The 18,765-nt window shown below is 42.3% G+C and overlaps 1 protein-coding gene across 1 annotated transcript in view; it reads right to left on the reverse strand.

The window, feature by feature from the left end:
* Positions 1-18,765, reverse strand: part of znf839 (zinc finger protein 839) — a 40,769-nt gene that overhangs the window by 6,200 nt on the left and 15,804 nt on the right. The window contains exons 3-7 of the mRNA XM_078406016.1: positions 13,262-13,393; positions 10,801-10,893; positions 8,716-8,871; positions 3,741-3,878; positions 493-631 (exon numbers count right to left, since the gene is read on the reverse strand). Of these exons, the coding sequence (XP_078262142.1) occupies positions 493-631; positions 3,741-3,878; positions 8,716-8,871; positions 10,801-10,893; positions 13,262-13,393 (658 nt within the window). The remainder of the gene's footprint in view (positions 1-492; positions 632-3,740; positions 3,879-8,715; positions 8,872-10,800; positions 10,894-13,261; positions 13,394-18,765) is intronic.

The following is an 18,765-nucleotide window of genomic DNA, read 5'->3' on the forward strand; positions in this document are numbered from 1 at the left end:
ACTCCAGCATTTTGTGTCTGTCTACCTTAGATATTAAACATAGTCAATTCAAGAATCTGCTAACAGCCATGAAGTAACTGCCCTTGAATCTGATGGTACAAACTTTTATATCTTCTTCCTGAACAGAGAGTGGAGAGGAGGGAATGTGGGTGAGAGTGGCTCCCGATTATGTTTATGACAAGGGAATGAAGACATAAAAGTGCCAAATGTTGTTTTGTCCTGCATCCAATCTGAGAAGTGGCAGTCTTCATGGGTTAGTGCAAGTTATTCATGGCCTTGTGCTAGAAATCTTCTTATAGTGGTCATGGTTTGGTTAATTATAACATGCTTTATCTTTTATTATGGGACCAAGTGGTTAAAACTCAAATTTCTGAAACCCCCTACTGCAAAATGGTCTGAAGAACAAATACATCTTTTAGCAGGGCTTCATAATCTGCCTTCCTCAGCAAATACACTGCACCATAACATCTACTAAATTATAAAGTCATATACCTGTTGCATTAGTTAAGCTTTCTAAATGTACTTCACCAGTTATTTCTACCCCATTTTGGTTCAAGTTATTTTCGGTTCCTGCTATTGAGTCATCGATCTTCATTCGTTTTGACGAAGGGGATAATGGTCCAAAATCTTGCTGAAAGACCAAAGAGATCATTTAAAAAATAAAATGAAGTAATTATACGTTTCGCAACATTTCCCAAGAGAGGATTATCATAAAAGAATATTTTATTTTAAATAACACTAAAGGCTGCTGATTAACATATGAATGATGCATACAATAATAAACACACAGTCATACAGCGCGGAAACAGCCCCTTCCGCCCAACTTGCCCACGTCGACTAACAAGCCCCATCTACTCTAGTCCCACCTGCCTGCACTTGGCCCATATTCCTCTAAACCTGTCCTACCAATGTACCTATTTAAAAGTTTCTTAAACATTGTGATAGTACCTGCAATAAATGCAAATAAAAGTTTAGTTCTGTCAATAGAAGCAATGTACGAGAGAAAGACAAATCTCCGATTTTGCAAGCCAAAAGCAGCAGAAAAGAGCAAATTATTTTTGTTTTCCTTCAAACTCTAACAACACAGCAGCTTTGAACAGCAACATAATGAAGGATGAGAGGGGATCTTATAGAAACGTATAAAATTCTTAAAGGGTTGGACAGGCTAGATGCAGGAAAAATGTTCCCAATGTTAGGGGAGTCCAGAACCAGGGGTCACAGTTTAACAATACAGGGTAGGCCATTTAGGACTGAGATGAGGAAAAACTTTTGCACACAGACAGTTGTGAATCTGTGGAATTCTCTGCCACAGAAGGCAGTGGAGGCCAATTCACTGGATGTTTTCAAGAGAGTTAGATTGAGCTCTTAGGGCTAAAGGAATTAAGGGGTATGGGGAAAAAGCAGGAACAGGGTACTGATTTTAGATGATCAGCCATGATCATGTTGGCTCAAAGGGCCGAATGGCCTACTCTTGCACCTATTTTTCCAAGTTTCTAATCAAATGCTCCAAAGTGCTCCTGAGTGAATTACTCAACAAAGTCTGCCTTGGAGGAGAGGAGAGGAGACATCAGGGAAGGTGACCATGAGCTTGGTCAAAACACCAGATTTTGAGATGATTTATCAAGGAGCAAAGTAGAAAGGCAGAGAGGTTTAGGTGGGGAAACTAGAATTTAAATCTTCCACTGCTGGTTCATCAGATAAGGCCAATAAATTGACTGATTCTGATAAATCTGGCGGCACAGTGGCTGAGCGGTAGAGTTGCTGCCGAACAGTGCTAGCAACACCGGGTTCCATCCTGACTACGGGTGCTGTCTGTGCGGAGTTTGTATGTTCTCCCCATGACGGTTTTCTCCGAGATCTTCGGTTTCCTCCCACACTCCAAAGACATACAGATTTGTAAGTTAATTGGGTTGGTCGAAGTATAAATTGTCCCTAGTATGTGTAGGATAGTGTGAACGTGCAGGGATTGCTGGTCGGTGTGGACTCGGCAGGCTGAAAGTAAAATGTTTATCAGCTTTGCTAGACTCCTTCCTGAATAATTCAATTAATTTGCAGGATCAAATTCTCGAAATCGACTACTTCTAGCACGTCGTGGAAGGGAAGCATGTGTATTGAGCGCTGCCGCTGTAAGTTTCCTTCCAGGATGTGCACAACCTGAGCTAGACATTGCAAGTCCTTCATATTGCTGGGCTAAAGCACTCTGGATGCATCTTCAGCAGATGGACTGCAGTGCTTCAATGTAATATTATTTGGAATTTTGTGAACAATTTTGGGCACCATATCTGAGGATGGATGTGCTGGCTCTGGAGAGGGTCCAGAGGAGGTTTACAACAATGATCCCAGGAATGAGTGGGTTAACATATGATGAGCGTTTGTCGGCACTGGGCCTGTACTCGCTGGAGTTTAGAAGAATGGGGAGGGGCCTCATTGAAACATACAGAATAGTGAAAGGCTTGGACAGAGTGGATGTGGAGAGGATGGTTCCACTAGTGGGAGAGTCTAGGAGTAGAGGTCATAGCCTCAGAATTAAAAGATGTTCTTTCAGGAAGGAGATGAGGAGAAATTTCATTAGTCAGAGGGTGGTGAATCGGTGGAATTCTCTGCCACAAAAGGCTGTGGAGGCCAAGTCAGTGGATATTTTTAAGGCATAGATGCTTGATTAGTACAGGTGTCAGGTTATGGCGAGAAGGCGGGAGAATGGGGTTCGGAGGAAGAGAGAGATCAGCCGTGATTGAATGGCGGAGTAGACTTGATGGGTCGAATGGCCTGAATCTACTCCTATCACTTATGACCTTAATGCTAACCCCATCGCTGCATGAGCAATTAGGAAGCGTTTCAATGCTGGCTTTGTCATTAGCATTCACACCCTTTTCACAAATAAATCAATATAGCTCCATGTTGTTCAGCAGTTCATAATCATGTGCATTCTTATTAACATCTACAGCATTGACATTTGTTAGCTTTTTGAAAAAAGACTTAATTAATATAGATTTTATTCTTAGTGTAGTTTAGAGATGCAGCATGGTACAGGCCTTTCAGCCCACCTAGTGCACACCGACCATCAATCGCCCATTTGTACTAGATTTATGTTGTCCCACTTTTACATCCACTCCCTAGACACTAGGGGCAACTTACAGAAGCCAATTAACTGACAAACCCGCACGTCTTTGGGATGTGGGAGGAAGCCAGAGCACCCGGAGGTGTGTATTCTGCGCAGACAGCACCCGAAGACTGGATTGAACTCGGGTCTCCGGCGCTGTGAGGCAGGGGCTCTACCAGCTGCGCCACTGTGCTGCCTTCCAAGACACCTGTGTCTTCTCTACCCTTTCGCTATTTTGTGCTCTTACAATAAAAATGCAATTCTATGTTTAGTTGAGGCATTTTCATTCTGCATTGCAATCAAACCAGACTATATTAAGTGGATACAGAGAGACACTCAGCTCAGGATCAAACACAAGAGGGAATCTGAACAGTCTGATCCAAAACGCTGATTTAAGGTACCGTAAAATTAAAAAATACAGATTTAAAAATTCATAACATTATCAGTTTGGACCATTCCACTTGGCTGTTTTTGTAATTAGCAATTCACTGAATCTAAATTCCTATTTCTTCCAGTTAAAAGATTTACAGAAATCAAACGTTATCATTTTTCTGAATGAAAACTGTTTGTGTCCTGTTGCAATATCAGCAACTGTGCTAACTAACTGAAGCTTTACATTGAATGTTGAAGTTTCAGATACCTCCATGACATGTTTCTCTGCTGGTGAATTGTTATGGTTTTGGTCATCGGCAGTCACTAATTTGTAGGCCACAGCCATGCTTGCATCTTGCTGATTTTCTTTATTCATGTGCTCAGTTATTCCCAGCGACTCGGCAACCTGGAAAGTTTATAGCAAAAAAATACATCAGGGGTTAGAATTTCTTTCTATTCAATTCATAAAATGCAGGCATGTGAGTGAGGTTAAAAAAAAGAGAGGAAAAGAGCTGAGCACTAGCGGGGCTCAAAAAATTGGAACACTTTTGAAAATTTACACAAAATTACCCGTTTCAAGGCTCTTTTAGTGCATTTCAAAGTAAAAACAGACATTACAAAATAACGTGAATATGTCACTAATAACATGTTGAAGTAAATTCACACATTAATTGATATTCAGCCCAAAAAGGTAGTAATTGACTTTTCCGCTGTGTTTTATATTTTAACCCCGTCTTAATTAATTTAGTTATATAATCTTGCACTTAAATTCAATATGTACTCATTACAGTTCCACCACTGATTTTCTGGCACTCTTGGTTCCAGAGCTTTGCTAGTTTATCCAGCACGCCAAGGAAGTCAGCTATGGGAGTAGATGTGCTGGCTCCAGCTGGCCTGGAGTTCCAGAGCCCCGGCCGCAGGTTGCAAATTCAACCCACCGATCGCCCATGGAAGTCCAGATGAGGTCGAGATTGGCTGCCTTGCCCAGCCTGTGGTGCCACATTTTCGGAGAGACTTCCAGGGCGGGGGGATTTCTCGCGGCACCCCTAGCGACCTCTAGCGGGACCCTAGTATTCATTACATACATCGCTTCTTTTCTTTTTTTTCTTTTTTCGACCCGATTTCTCCGTTGGTAAGCGCGATTTTGGCAACGTGAAAAACGCGGAAAATGGATTTTAAAAACGCGGAAATCCGCCGAAACGCAGAAAATTCACATGCCTGAAAATGATTGCAGTGGTATACATCTATTTACTGATTCGTAATAAATGATTTCACCGTTCCTGAAACAAGGAGGTGCTCTCCAGTTACATGTAATATGACACAAAGTAAACCTTCAAATGCAAAGTATTTACACCATGTGAAACTTTCATGATAACATTTTAATCAATTTCAATCGGTTATATGATTCATTGAGTAAAGATGACAAGTGGGTGCTCCTGAAACTCTTCTTAAAAGAAAACAATGCTAGACCCGTGACCTGCGTGGGTTTTCTCCGAGATCTTCGGTTTCCTCCCACACTCCAAAGACGTACAGGTATGTAGGTTAATTGGCTGGGTAAATGTAAAAATTGTCCCTAGTGGGTGTAGGATAGTGTTAATGTACGGGTATTGCAGGGCGGCACGGACTTGGAGGGCCGAAAAGGCCTGTTTCCGGCTGTATATATATGATATGATATGATATGATATGAACTACAGCGACAAGAAAATAAATCTATGTAGTCGTTAGATTTTTTGAAGAGTGGAGTATGACAAAACTATATTTGCCAACTCATTTTTGTAGACACAAAATGCTGGAGAATCAGTCTGAAGAAGGGTCTCGACCCGAAACGTCACCCATTCCTTCGCTCCAGAGATGCTGCCTGACCCGCTGAGTTACTCCAGCATTTTGTGTCTACCTTCGATTTAAACCAGCATCTGCAGTTCTTTCCAACTCATTTTTGTATATATGTTTTAATTTAAACAACAAAAGTAGCCAGCAAGGCCTAAATAGCAAGAAAAGACAGGCGTTTCTGTTCAGGCTCAGTGGTAACAAACAGCTTTGCTGGAAACTCAGTTACTGCCATTTTAATGATTGAGAGGTGTGAGCAACAGGTGGTTCACACCAGCTGGCCATATCAGGAAACAAGCTCTTCTGCACACCGACCAACAATTACCCACACACTAGTTCTATGTTATCACAGCTTCCCATCCTACACACTAGGGGCAATTTATGGAAGCCTACAAATCCACACATCCTTGGGATGTGTGAGAAAACCAGAGCACCCACCCACGCGGTCACAGGGAGAACGTACAAACTCTGTACACACAGCACCCCAGGACAGGATTGAACCTGGGTCTCATTAAGGCATACAAGGTAGCAACTCCGCCGCTGTGCTATTGTATCACCCCTCACTGTAAGTCATTCATAAAACCGTATGCTTGTAATAAAGGGCTAAGGATGGAAACAGTGAAGTTATGGGTGGCATGGTGGCACAGTGGTAGAGTTGCTGCCTTATAGCGCCAGATTCAATCCTGACCTTGGGTGCTGTCTGCAGAGTTTGTACATGCTCCCAGTGACTGCATGGGTTTTCTCTGGGTACTCCGGTTTCCTCCCACACTCCATAGTCATGCTGGTTTGGAGGCAATTGGCTTCAGTAAATTGTCCCTGGTGTGTAGGATAGAACTCGTGTACAGATGATCATTGGTCTGTGCAGACTTGGGCCGAAGGGCCCGTTTCCATGCTGTATTTCTAAACTAAACTGAAGATAAATACATGTCTATTTTAAGAAAGAATAGAAAGTTTAGGAAGAAAACAGGAGTGGGATTTGACTGGATAACTCATGTACCAGTGATTACAGTAGATCCCCCAACAATGGCAAATATTTAATTACTGTAGATTTTTGAATAACATTAATTCATATTAGTATCAAACAATTAGAGGTTTTGGAAACTACATATAATTTGTTTTTGTGTGTTCAATTCCATGTGCCTGCAACGCTGCAAAGGACAATAAACTCAACTTGACTTGATAATGAGTCCATTTTAAAATAAGAATTTTTGTTCTCAAAACACACTATTTTTGAACTCCTCCAGTCCAGTCCAGCTGCCTGGATTAGTGAGTTCCAGCTACAGGGAGAAGTTGGATAAACTGAATTGTTTTCTTTGGAGCGCCAGAGGTTGAGGGGAGATTTGATAGAAGTATATTACACCAGGAGAGACATAGATAGGATAGACAGTCAGAACCTTTTTCCCCAGGTGGAAATCTTCAACATGAGAGGGCATAGCTAAAAGGTGAGAGAAAGTTTAAAGGAGATGTGTGGGGCAGGTTTTTTTCACAGAGGGGGATGGGGGCCTGGAAGGTGCTGCCAGGGGTGGTGGTGAGGCAGATACGATAGTGGTGTTTAAGAGGCTTTTAGATAAGCACGGTGGAAGTGCAGGGAATAGAGGGATATGGATCATGTACAGGCAGATAAGATCAATTCAGATAGGCATCATGTTCAGCACAAACATTGTGTTGCACTATCATATCATCATATATATACAGCCGGAAACAGGCCTTTTTGGCCCACCAAGTCCGTGCCGCCCAGCGATCCCCGTACATTAACACTATCCTACACCCACTAGGGACAATTTTTACATTTACCCAGCCAATTAACCTACATATCTGTACGTCTTTGGAGTGTGGGAGGAAACCGAAGATCTCGGAGAAAACCCACGCAGGTCACGGGGAGAACGTACAAACTCCTTACAGTGCAGCACCCGTAGTCAGGATCGAACCTGAGTCTCCGGCGCTGCATTCGCTGTAAAGCAGCAACTCTACCGCTGCGCTACCGTGCCGCCTACACTGTTCTGTGTTTTATGTTCACTCCAGATCGATAGCTCTGTATTCCTTCAATTCTAACGTCTCTTATGCTCATTGGCAGTATAGCTTCATCTGTCAAGGTTCCAATTTCTGCCTCTTCTTAAGTCACTTTTTCAGTCCCTTTCTGTCATTGTTCTCCTTTTAGATACTCTCTAAAACCTATTTTTCGGAAAAAGCATTTGGTCATCTGTTTAGTGTGGGTTAGGGTCAAATTTTGTTTGGCAACACTGCAAAAAGCACCTGGGAATATTGAAATAATTGCATTTTAAATTGCTGTATAAATACTAGTGGTGTTAAATAATTGCCTAAACCAATGACGATGGAAGAAGCTGCTTGAGTGAAGGTCAGAACTTGGTGGAAGTTACGCGTCAGAATTTGAGAGCTCAGGTTTCCCAAAATAGAAACTTGAAAGTCAGCCAAGAACACACTGACATAATAAAGTCTGGACCCGTCACATGCTTAGCTGAAAAAACAGAAGACACTGGCCCATCAAAGACAAATTCTCTGTCCGAAATGATGGTTAGAAGAGCAATATTGCAGCACCTTCAACGTTTAAAGGAATAACGCAGTGAGTAAGAGTTGCTCAGGTGTAACTTGGTGGATGCGTTTTATGGTGATTCATCTTGGAAATTGCTGGAACAATGATTGGTACGATATTGTTACTTCATCCACAGCTCATTGGGTTGAGCCATTTAATCTGCATCTCATTCCGATATTCACACTTAAAATGTAGCTCTCATGAGCTAGATTTATGTTTAGATTTAGATTTAGAGATACAGCGCAGAAACAGGCCCTTTGGCCCACCGGGTCCGCGCTGCCCAGCGATCCCCGCACACTAACACTATCCTACACACACTAGGGACAATTTTTAGATTTGCCCAGCCAATTAACCTACAAACCTGTACGTCTTTGGAATGTGGGAGGAAACCGAAGATCTCGGAGAAAACCCACGCAGGTCACGGGGAGAACGTACAAACTCCGTACAGACGGCACCCGTAGTCAGGATCGAACCCGAGTCTCCGGCACTGCATTCGCTGTAAGGCAGCAACTCTACCGTTGCACCACTGTGCCGCCAATTGAATTGCAGCTAAAGATAAAACAGGCTCCCAACAACACAAAATCGTCCAGCCGAAAATTATTTTAGATGTACTAAACAATAAAGTGACTGGTAGTTGACAAGGACCAAAATATTCACATAGCAAAACAATCGGCAGCTAGTAACAAAAGGAAAATGCAACAAATCTTAAGGAATATATTTCAGAATTATTTTGAAGTATATTTGACAATTCTCATTGCAATCATGCAAAAGGATTGACAGATGCAGAAAAATTGGAAGAAAAGTCACTTTATCTGAGATCTTAACATTGCTTGTCCTATTAACACCTCCGGAAGCATTTATTTACCTGCAGACTAGAAATCTGTAGGGGCTGTTGAGGATTTAGCATTCGAATGGAATTACTTAAGTGCTCTTCAGCCATTTTCTTCACATGTTTATGCAGCATTTCAAACTCTCTATATACATCTTGAAACTGTGGTCTGGTGGGTCGTCCTTTTTCCACCTAGGGGTTCAGCATTAAGTATAAGAATTTGATTTTTATAAGAGAATTTACCAGACATTAAGATTTTTAAGATCCAACTGCACATCACAAAAGGGTATGTATACATTACATTTGTTCAGCATAGTGGCATTTCAAAGCTGTTGCCCACGAAAAAAAGATATATGCACTAGTTTCCCAACAATTCACATCAACAATTTTTTCCAAAGCAGACAACTTAGAAAATAAAACACCCTTTGGAAGTTTGTACAACCTTAAAGGAGCATTCCTTCACAATGGGCTCCGAGAAAAATAATGGCTAATAGTATGATAGTATGTCGTCCACCTATGCTAATTCGATGATTATTGTACATGTAACCAGAAATACAAGATCTGCTCGGAAACATTCAACCCAGCTGAAGATATCGAATATAAAGAAAAAAAATATGAAGGGACTGAAACAAGTTATTATCTACAAATAGAAAGGACAAACTGATATTATGATATAATGATTCAACCGATCTAATGTGCTACATCTTGAATATTAATCTGCCGTCTTTATCAAATGAAAACTCATTGATTACATTTACTATTATTTCTTGTTTTGCTGGATCCGCCAAGATATGGGAAGGATTCGATACGTGCTATTCAGAAACCATTTAAAATCTCAATGAATGTAATCCTGTCAGTAACAAAACCTGTGTTTATCATTGTTTATAAGCTGAAAGAAATGTGGCAGTGTGAGAAGAGTAATAGTAGCATTACAGAACTACCATGCAAATGCCATACCCAGAGTGGACTGCACACAAAGGGACCATCAGGCTGGGAGGAAGTCATCCACCAGAGAGACTTAATGAGTACAAATACTGGCAATTATCCAAGATGATTTTGGTTGAGGGTAGGTTTGTATCCAATGCAAGATTAAAGGATATATTAACTTTAACTAAAGATTAAAGGTCATTAACCAGACTAGAGACAGACGGCACACATTATTCCCTCTGATTTAAGCACGATTTTTTTGTTAAGGAGAGAGGGGAGGGGGGAGAAGAAGCAATTAGGAAGAAAAGTCAGAACTCCTCACCTTAATTACTAGGTCCACCATTTTGAGTACAGCACCACAGGGGTGGCAGCTTTCATGATACCATCACAGCTGACGTACTGCTAACAATTTTCACCGAGGATTCTGTTTCGGTCACCATTATTTCCAGTTTGCGATAGTGGTGGAAAGACTTGCAAAATGGTGGATTTATGAATAACTTGTGAATTGAGGGAGGTTACATGCACACATATACACATGCACACGAGGATTTTAAATAAATGTAGTTCTTTGTTTAGGGTTCCCAGAGCCTGATACGTCTGCAATAGCATGCAGTATTTTATCTGTCTATTTCTAATGGAGCCTGGAAGGAATGCAGCTTTAAGTAACAAATACATCTTCAAAAATTCAAGATATTCCTCTGAAATAGTACAACATACGTTAAAATATTGCACGCTTTGCACAATGCTGTTCAATGAATAAAATAATCAACAGCAGGTTAATATATTTCTCTTTTTGGTTTTAGATTACTTGGCCTATTGTGAAACCATAATCATGCACTTTAAACTTTTACATAATTTAGTACATGACCAACAGTTATATTGTAGCCAAATTTACTTGAACATTACAACTGATAGCTTTAGTTACATCTGCCCCCAAAACAGAAATCCTTTTTTAACATAGTTCTATGCCAAAATGTACAAAATATACAGGAAAAACAACCTTTGCAGGTCTGAATACAGCATAAAGTTTGCAAATATTGAAAGTTCTGAGATAGTCAAAAGCGTTGAGCTCAGATTAAATAAAGTATATTCTGGTGATTTTATTTTTGTGGAAGAAATAATAGAAACTCCAGTTACATGAATCTTGGAATCATCTTGTATAACAGGTACAGTAATTCATGAGAATATGCTTACCTTCATCAACAGAAATTCCCAGAGTGTGATGACTTTAGTAAGTCTGGGGAGAGCTAATTCCATCAGTTCCTCATCGTCACACTGTTTTAGGAGCTAGTTAAAACAGAATTTTCATTACTGCACCACACAGAAAATATGATATATAGTATAAGAAAATAACTGCAGATGCTGGTACAAATCGAAGGTATTTATTCACAAAATGCTGGAGTAACTCAGCAGGTCAGGCAGCATCTCAGGAGAGAAGGAATGGGTGATGTTTCGGGTGGAGACCCTTCTTCAGACTGATGTCAGGGGGGCGGGACAAAGGAAGGATATAGGTGTAGACAGGAAGATAGAGGGAGATCTGGGAAGGAGGAGGGGAAGAGAGGGACAGAGGAACTATCTAAAGTTGGAGAAGTCGATGTTCATACCACCGGGCTGCAAGCTGCCCAGGCGAAATATGAGGTGATGTTCCTCCAATTTCCGGTGGGCCTCACTATGGCACTGGAGGAGGCCCATGACAGAAAGGTCAGACTGGGAATGGGAGGGGGAGTTGAATGCCTTTTTTCACCCAAATCACATCACCTGACAGCCTCTGCCCCACATTATGTGCTCTTGCAGACCATTTCCGTGCCTGCATCAACTCTAAAGCGGACTATTCCAAACCAGCAGAACACCTACTTCAACTTTAAATCATTCAAAACTCTGCTGCCCTTATTTTAACTTACAGTAAGTCCCATTCACTCATCACCCTCGAATAAACTGTTCACTGGAGTTTACAAGAATCATAGGTACATAGAAATTAGGTGCAGGAGGAGGCCAATCGGTCCTTCGAGCCAGCACCGCCATTCAATGTGATCATGGCTGATCATCACAATCCTGCCTTCTCCCCATATCCCTTGATTCTGCTAGCCCTAAGAGCTCTATCTAACTCTCCTTTGGATGCATCCAGTGAATCGGCCTCCATTGTCTTCTGAGGCAGAGAATTTCACAAATTTACAACTCTGGATGAAAAAGTTTTTCCTCATCTCAGTCCTAAGTGGCCTACCCCTTATTCTTAAACTGTGATCCCTGGTTCTGGACTCCCCCAACATCGGGAACATGTTTCCTGCATCTAGCGTATCCAATCCCATAATAATTTCATATGCTTCAATAAAATCCCCCCCTCTTCCTTCTAAATTTCAGTGAATACAAGCCCAGTCATTCCATTCTTTCATCATATGACAGTCCCGCCATCCCGGAAATTAACCTGGTGAAGCTAGGAGGTCACCTTAGCCTACGAGGCCACAAAGCCAAGCTTAATGAAATATACAATATTCTGAAAGGGATAATGGGCTGGGTGCTCAAAGGATGTTTCTTCTCTTGGAGAAATCTAGAATTATGAAGAATTCCCCTCTCCCATCATAGATGAGGCCCTCACACGTCTCCTCCGTACCCAGCAGCTCTGCCCTTGCTCCCCCTCCCCCTAGTCGCAACAGAGACAGAGCCCCCCCCCCCCCAGTCCTTGCCTTTCACCCCATCAGCCGTCCAATACAACACATAATCCTCCAACATTTTAGCCACCTCCAATGGGATCCCACCACTAATCACATCTTCCCATCACCACCCCTTTCCGCACTCCCTGGTTAACTCATCCCTTCCCACCCTAACCACCCCCTCCCTTCCCTTGCAACCGCAGGAGATGCAACACCTGTCCCTATACCTCCTCCCTCGACTCTGTCCAGGGACCCCGACAGTCCTTTCAGGTTCGGCAGAGGTTCATTTGCACCTCCTCCAACCTCATCTACTGTATCCGTTGTTCAAGATGCGGACTCTTATACATCGGCGAGACCAAATGCAGACTGGGCGATCGTTTCGCTGAACACCTTCACTCAGCCCGCCTGGACCTGCCTGATGTCCCGGTTACTGGACACTTTAATTCTCCTTCCCATTCTTACACAGACCTTTCTGTCTTAGGTCTCCTCCATTGTCAGAGCGGGACTAACTGCAAATTGGAGGAACAGCATCTCATATTTCGCGTGGGCAGCTGACAGCCCAGTGGTGTAAATATTGATTTCTCTATTCAAGTAGCCCCGGCATTCCCTCTCTCTCCATCCCTCCCCCACCCAAGTCGCACCAGCGTCTCGTTTTCACTCAACAAACAGCTAAACAATGGCCCGTTTCCTTTATCATCGTTACTTTTTTTGCATAACCTTCATTCATTGTTCTATATCTCTTCATCGTCGTCTATATTTCTCATTTCCCTTTCCCCTGACTAGTCTGAAGAAGGGTCTCGACCCGAAACGTCACCCATTCCTTCTCTCAGCATCCGGAGACGCTCCCTGTCCCGCTGAGTTACTCCAGCTTTTTGTGTCTATCTTTGGTTTAAAACCAGCATCTGCAGTTCCTTCCTACACAATACTTTGTACTTTGGACATTGACTAAAACGTTACATTCAGTTAGATTTTAACGTGCATTTAAGTTTAATAAAGGAGCTCCATACCTCTTTTAGCCTTGCTTTCCTCTTGACGACCTGGTCTTGATGGTGAGTATTGTTGTGGTGTTTAGGGGGCCGGCCTCGCTTTACAGTTCGCCGGCGTGCAGGGAAATGCTGTGCTAATGTAACTTTTTCAGTCTGCAAGCAAATCAAAGTTGCACTTTTAGAACTGGTTCGCAAAAATCAAGTGGTTTCCGTTATAGGCACGGCTATTATCGACAAAAAGCAAAAATAGGCCCTGTTATAGGGCACAGATGCCAAAAGCTAAAACACTGCAAGATGATATAGACTGGTAATCCTATACCTGTTATAGTTGAATCACTTCAGAGCAGGATGATACTTTTCCCCACAATGGCCAAGGGTGTCACCCATCCCTGCCATGCATCTGGTGAAGTCACGCCCAACATTGGCTTGAGGATGTCCACCCAGTGATGAAGGAACATGGACATACTTGCACGGCCTGCTCTGAAGCAACTTGGGGAGGGACCTGTAAGCAATAGTATTTCCATGCACCTGTCGTCCTTTTTCTTCTTGGTGACTATGGGTTTGAGAGGTGCTGCCAGAGTAGCTTAGGTGAGTAATGGCTTGCATTTTGTAGTTAATATGCACAAGCCATGGTATAAAAACGGTTCAGAGAGCTAGTGGTGAAATAAATGATCAGACTTACAGGCGTAGCGCTAGATTTGAAGTGCCAGAGACTCAGGTTCGATCCCGACTCTGGGTGTTGTCTGTATGGAGTTTGTACGTTCAACCCGTGGGTTTTTTCCAAGATCTTCGGTTTACACCCACACTCGTAAGGACATACATGTTTGTATGTAAATTGGCCTGGTATAAGTGAAAATTGTCCCTAATGTGTATGGTTAATGTGCAGGGATCGCGGGTCAGTGGGGACTCGGTGGGCCGCATGGCCTGTTTATGCACTGTATCTCTAAACTAAACTAAAATTGGGAAATCTGGATTAGCCTTGAGAAAAGGAATGGTAGATGCAGTGGCATTAACACAGAGTTTTTATGTTGAGTAGAACAGTTTGAGTCTTTACCTGTTTAGCTGGGGAACTGTAGTGATGAATAGAAATGCAGCAGAGAATGCAACAGGTGGGAGACAGATGTAGATGGAGTTTGGTAGTATAGCTGACCCCATAAGTGAAAGACAGTGAAGGAGTAGATGAAGAGAAAAGATAGTTGAAAGGTGGTAGTGTTACTCACATGCATAATTGAGGAAGAAGTTTGGACTTTATTGCCTTCCATCACAGTGAGGAATGTGGGGAATCCGCTGTGGCAGATGTTTATGTTAACTTTTATGTAGTTAACTGTTATGTTAACTGTATGGTAATCCGAGTTTCACTGTACCTTAATTGGTACACGTGACAATAAACAAACCTTTGAACCTTTGAATTGACTATTATAGGAGCAAAATTATACTGCTGCGCACAAAGATTTAGCTGAGACCTGAGGGAGATTTTTTCACCAAGAGTGTGGGAGACAGGGAGAAGTCTGGAACACACAGCCCAAGCAAGTTGAGGGCAGGCAGTTCCACAACATCTTTGTAGTGTTATGGTGGGCACCTGAATCACCAAGGTACAGAAGGTTACGGACTAATTAATGGTAAATGAGGTTAGTGAACACTTGATGGGATAATGGGCAGTAGGACCAATTTCTTTCAAAGTGATCAAAGGTTGCAGTGTATGAAAATAACTGCAGATGCTGGTACAAATCGAAGGTATTTATTCACAAAATGCTGGAGTAACTCAGCAGGTCAGGCAGCATCTCAGGAGGGAAGGAATGGGTGACGTTTCAGGTCGAGACACTTCTTCGGACTGATGTCAAGGCGGCGGGGCAAAGGAAGGATATAGGTGGAGACAGATGGAGTTTAAGGCTGATAAGTGTGAGGTGCTGCATTTTGGTAGGACAAATCAAAATAGGACATACAGGGTAAATGGTAGGGAATTGAGGAATGCAGTGGAACAGAGGGATCTGGGAATAACTGTGCATTGTTCCCTGAAGGTGGAATCTCATGTGGATAGGGTGGTGAAGAAGGCGTTTGGTATGCTTGCCTTTATAAATCAGAGCATCGAGTATAGAAGTTGGGATGTAATGTTGAAATTGTACAGGGCATTGGTGAGGCCGAATCTGGAGTATGGTGTGCAGTTCTGGTCGCCAAATTATAGGAAGGATGTCGACAAAATGGAGAGGGTACAGAGGAGATTTACTAGAATGTTGCCTGGGTTTCAGCACTTAGGCTACAGAGAGAGGTTGAACAGGTTGGGTCTTTATTCTTTGGAGCGTAGAAGGTTGAGGGGGGACTTGATAGAGGTTTTTAAAATTTTGAGAGGGACGGACAGAGTTGACGTGGGTAGGCTTTTCCCTTTGAGAGTGGGGAAGATTCCAACAAGGGGACATAGCTTCAGAATTGAGGGACAAAGGTTTAGGGGTAACATGAGGGGGAACTTCTTTACTCAGAGGGTTGTGGCTGTATGGAATGGGCTTCCGGTGGAAGTGGTGGAGGCTGGCTCGATTTTATTATTTAAGAGTAAATTGGATAGGTATATGGATAGGAGGGGATTGGAGGGTTATGGTCTGAGTGCAGGTAGATGAGACTAGGTCAGGGAGAATGGTCGGCGTGGACTGGTAGGGCCGGACAGGCCTGTTTCCATGCTGTAGTTGTTATATTGTTATATTGTTTGTTATATTGTTAACAGGAAGATAGAGGGAGATTTATTCACAAAATGCTGGAGTAACAGATAGAGGGAGAACTGGGAAGGGGGAGGGGAAGAGAGGGACAGAGGAACTATCTAAATTTGGAGAAGTCAATGTTCATATCGCTGGGCTGCAAGCTGCCCAAGCGAAATATGAGGTGCTGTGTGACATACAAACAAATAATGACAATGGATACTGCGGATGAATCTACAAAGGTACCAGGGAGAATGTAGGCACACTAAATAAATAGGCACGGGCAAGGCAGTGCGATATGTTCTGGCAAAATTTGGTAGATTTTTTTTAAACGGTGAGAGACTGAAAGGCTTTAATGTTCAGGGAGAACCGGATATCCGTGTCAAGTCGAGTTTATCGTCAAAAGCGCAAGAAAGATGAGGAAAATGTACAACAAAACGCTTGCCTGCAGCAGCATCTGAGGTACGTAGACTGACAACTCACAGAACCTAATTATACATAATTATACCTAGATTATACATGACAATGAAGAGAAACATACAAAAACAAGATATTAGTGCAAAAACACAGTAGAAACAAACTGGGCTCTGTTGCTGAGGTACGATTAGGATTGTGTGGATGGATTCAAAAACCTGCTGGCTGTAGGAAAGTAGTTGTTCCTAAATCGGATGGTGTGGGACTTCAGGCTTCTTTACTCAACAGCAGCAGTGAGAAGAGGGCATGCCCCAGATGGTGGGATTTTTGATAACAAATGCCCCCTTCCTGACGCAGTGCCTCATGTAGATGTTATCATTGTTGGGGAGGGTTGTGCCTGTGATGGACTGAACTATATACAATACTCTCGGGAGCCTCTTGCACATTCGCCTTGAACATCTCAGAAAATAGAAGCACTGATGCACATTCTTCATGATTGCATCTACAGTGCCCTCCTTAATGTTTGGGACAAAGACCCATTATTTATTTATTTGCCTCTGTACTCCACAATTTGAGATTTGTAATAGAAAAAAAATCACATGTGGTTAATGTGCATATTGTCAGATTTTATAAAAGGCCATTTTTATACATTTTGGTTTCACCATGTAGAAATTACAGCAGTGTTTATACATAGTCCCCCCATTTCAGGGCACCATAATGTTTGGGGCACATGGCTTCACAGGCGTTTGTAATTGCTCAGGGGTGTTTAATTGCCTCCTTAATGCAGGTGAAAGAGAGCTCTCAGCACCTAGTCTTTCCTCCAGTCTTTCCATCACCTTTGGAAACTTTTATTGCTGTTATCAACATGAGAACCAAAGTTGTGCCAATGAAAGTCAAAGAAGGATAATGAGACTAAGAAACAAGACTAAAACTGTTAGAGATCAGCCAAACCTTAGGCTTACCAAAATCAACTGTTTGGAACATCATTAAGAAGAACGAGAGCACAGGTGAGCTTACTAATCGCAAAGGGACTGGCAGGCCAAGGAAGACCTCCACAGCTGATGACAGAAGAATTCTCTCTACATTAAAGAAAAATCCCCAAACACCTGTTCAACAGATCAGAAACACTCTTCAGGAGTCAGGTGTGGATTTGTCAATGACCACCGTCTGCAGAAGACTTCATGAACAGAAATACAGAGGCTACACCGCAAGATGCAAACCACTGGTTAGCTGCAAAAATAGGATGGCCAGGTTACAATTTGCCAAGAAGTACTTAAAAGATCAACCACAATTCTGGAAAAAAGGTCATGTGGACAGATGAGACGAAGATTACCTTATGTCAGAGTGATGGCAAGAGCAAAGTATGGATGAGAGAAGGAACTGCCCAAGATCCAATGCATACCACCTCATCTGTGAAACACGGTGGTGGGGGTGTTATGACCTGGGCATGTATGGCTGCTGAAGGTACTGGCTCACATATCTTCATTGATGATACAACTGCTGATGGTAATAACATAATGAATTCTGAATTCTGAAGTGTATAGACACATCCTATCTGCTCAAGTTCAAACAAATGCCTCAAAACTCATGGGCCGACAGTTCATTCTACAACAAGACAATGATCCCAAACATACTGCTAAAGCAACAAAGGAGTTTTGCAAAACTAAAAAATGGTCAATTCTTGAGTGGCCAAGTCAATCACCCGATCTGAACCCAATTGAGAATGCCTTTTATATGCTGAAGAGAAAACTGAAGGGGACTAGCCCCAAAACAAGTATAAGCTAAAGATGGCTGCAATACAGGCCTGGCAGAGCATCACCAGAGAAGACACCCAGCAACTGGTGATGTCCATGAAACACAGACTTCAAGCAGTCATTGCATGCAAAGGATATGCAACAAAATACTAAACATGACTACTTTCATTTACATGACATTACAGTGTCCCAAACATTATGGTGCCCTGAAATAGGGGGACTGTGTATAAACACTGCTGTAATTTCTACATGGTGAAACCAAAATGTATAAAAATGGGCTTTATTAAAATCTGACAATGTGCACTTTAACCACATGTGATTTTTTCTATTACAAATCTCAAATTGTGGAGTACAGAGGCAAATAAATAATTGATGGGTCTTTGTCCCAAACATTATGGAGGGCACTGTATGTGCGAAGCCCAGGTCATCCAAGATGTTAACACACACATATGTGAAGCTGCTCATTGTCTGCAGCACTGACCCACCAATGAGGTGTAGCAAGTAGTCTCCCAATGGACAGGAATAACTGATGGTTGATCACTCACTGCTGCAAGTTCACTGCTTTGTTTTGGTACATATAATAATAGAACAGTCTTGGCTCTCTTGTGCAGAAAGGGTTCACTTATAAGTACATTTATTATCAGCTGATGGTTAACATGCAGATGCAATAAAC

This window comes from Rhinoraja longicauda, chromosome 10 (genome assembly GCF_053455715.1).
Source record: "Rhinoraja longicauda isolate Sanriku21f chromosome 10, sRhiLon1.1, whole genome shotgun sequence".
NCBI lineage: Eukaryota > Metazoa > Chordata > Chondrichthyes > Rajiformes > Arhynchobatidae > Rhinoraja > Rhinoraja longicauda.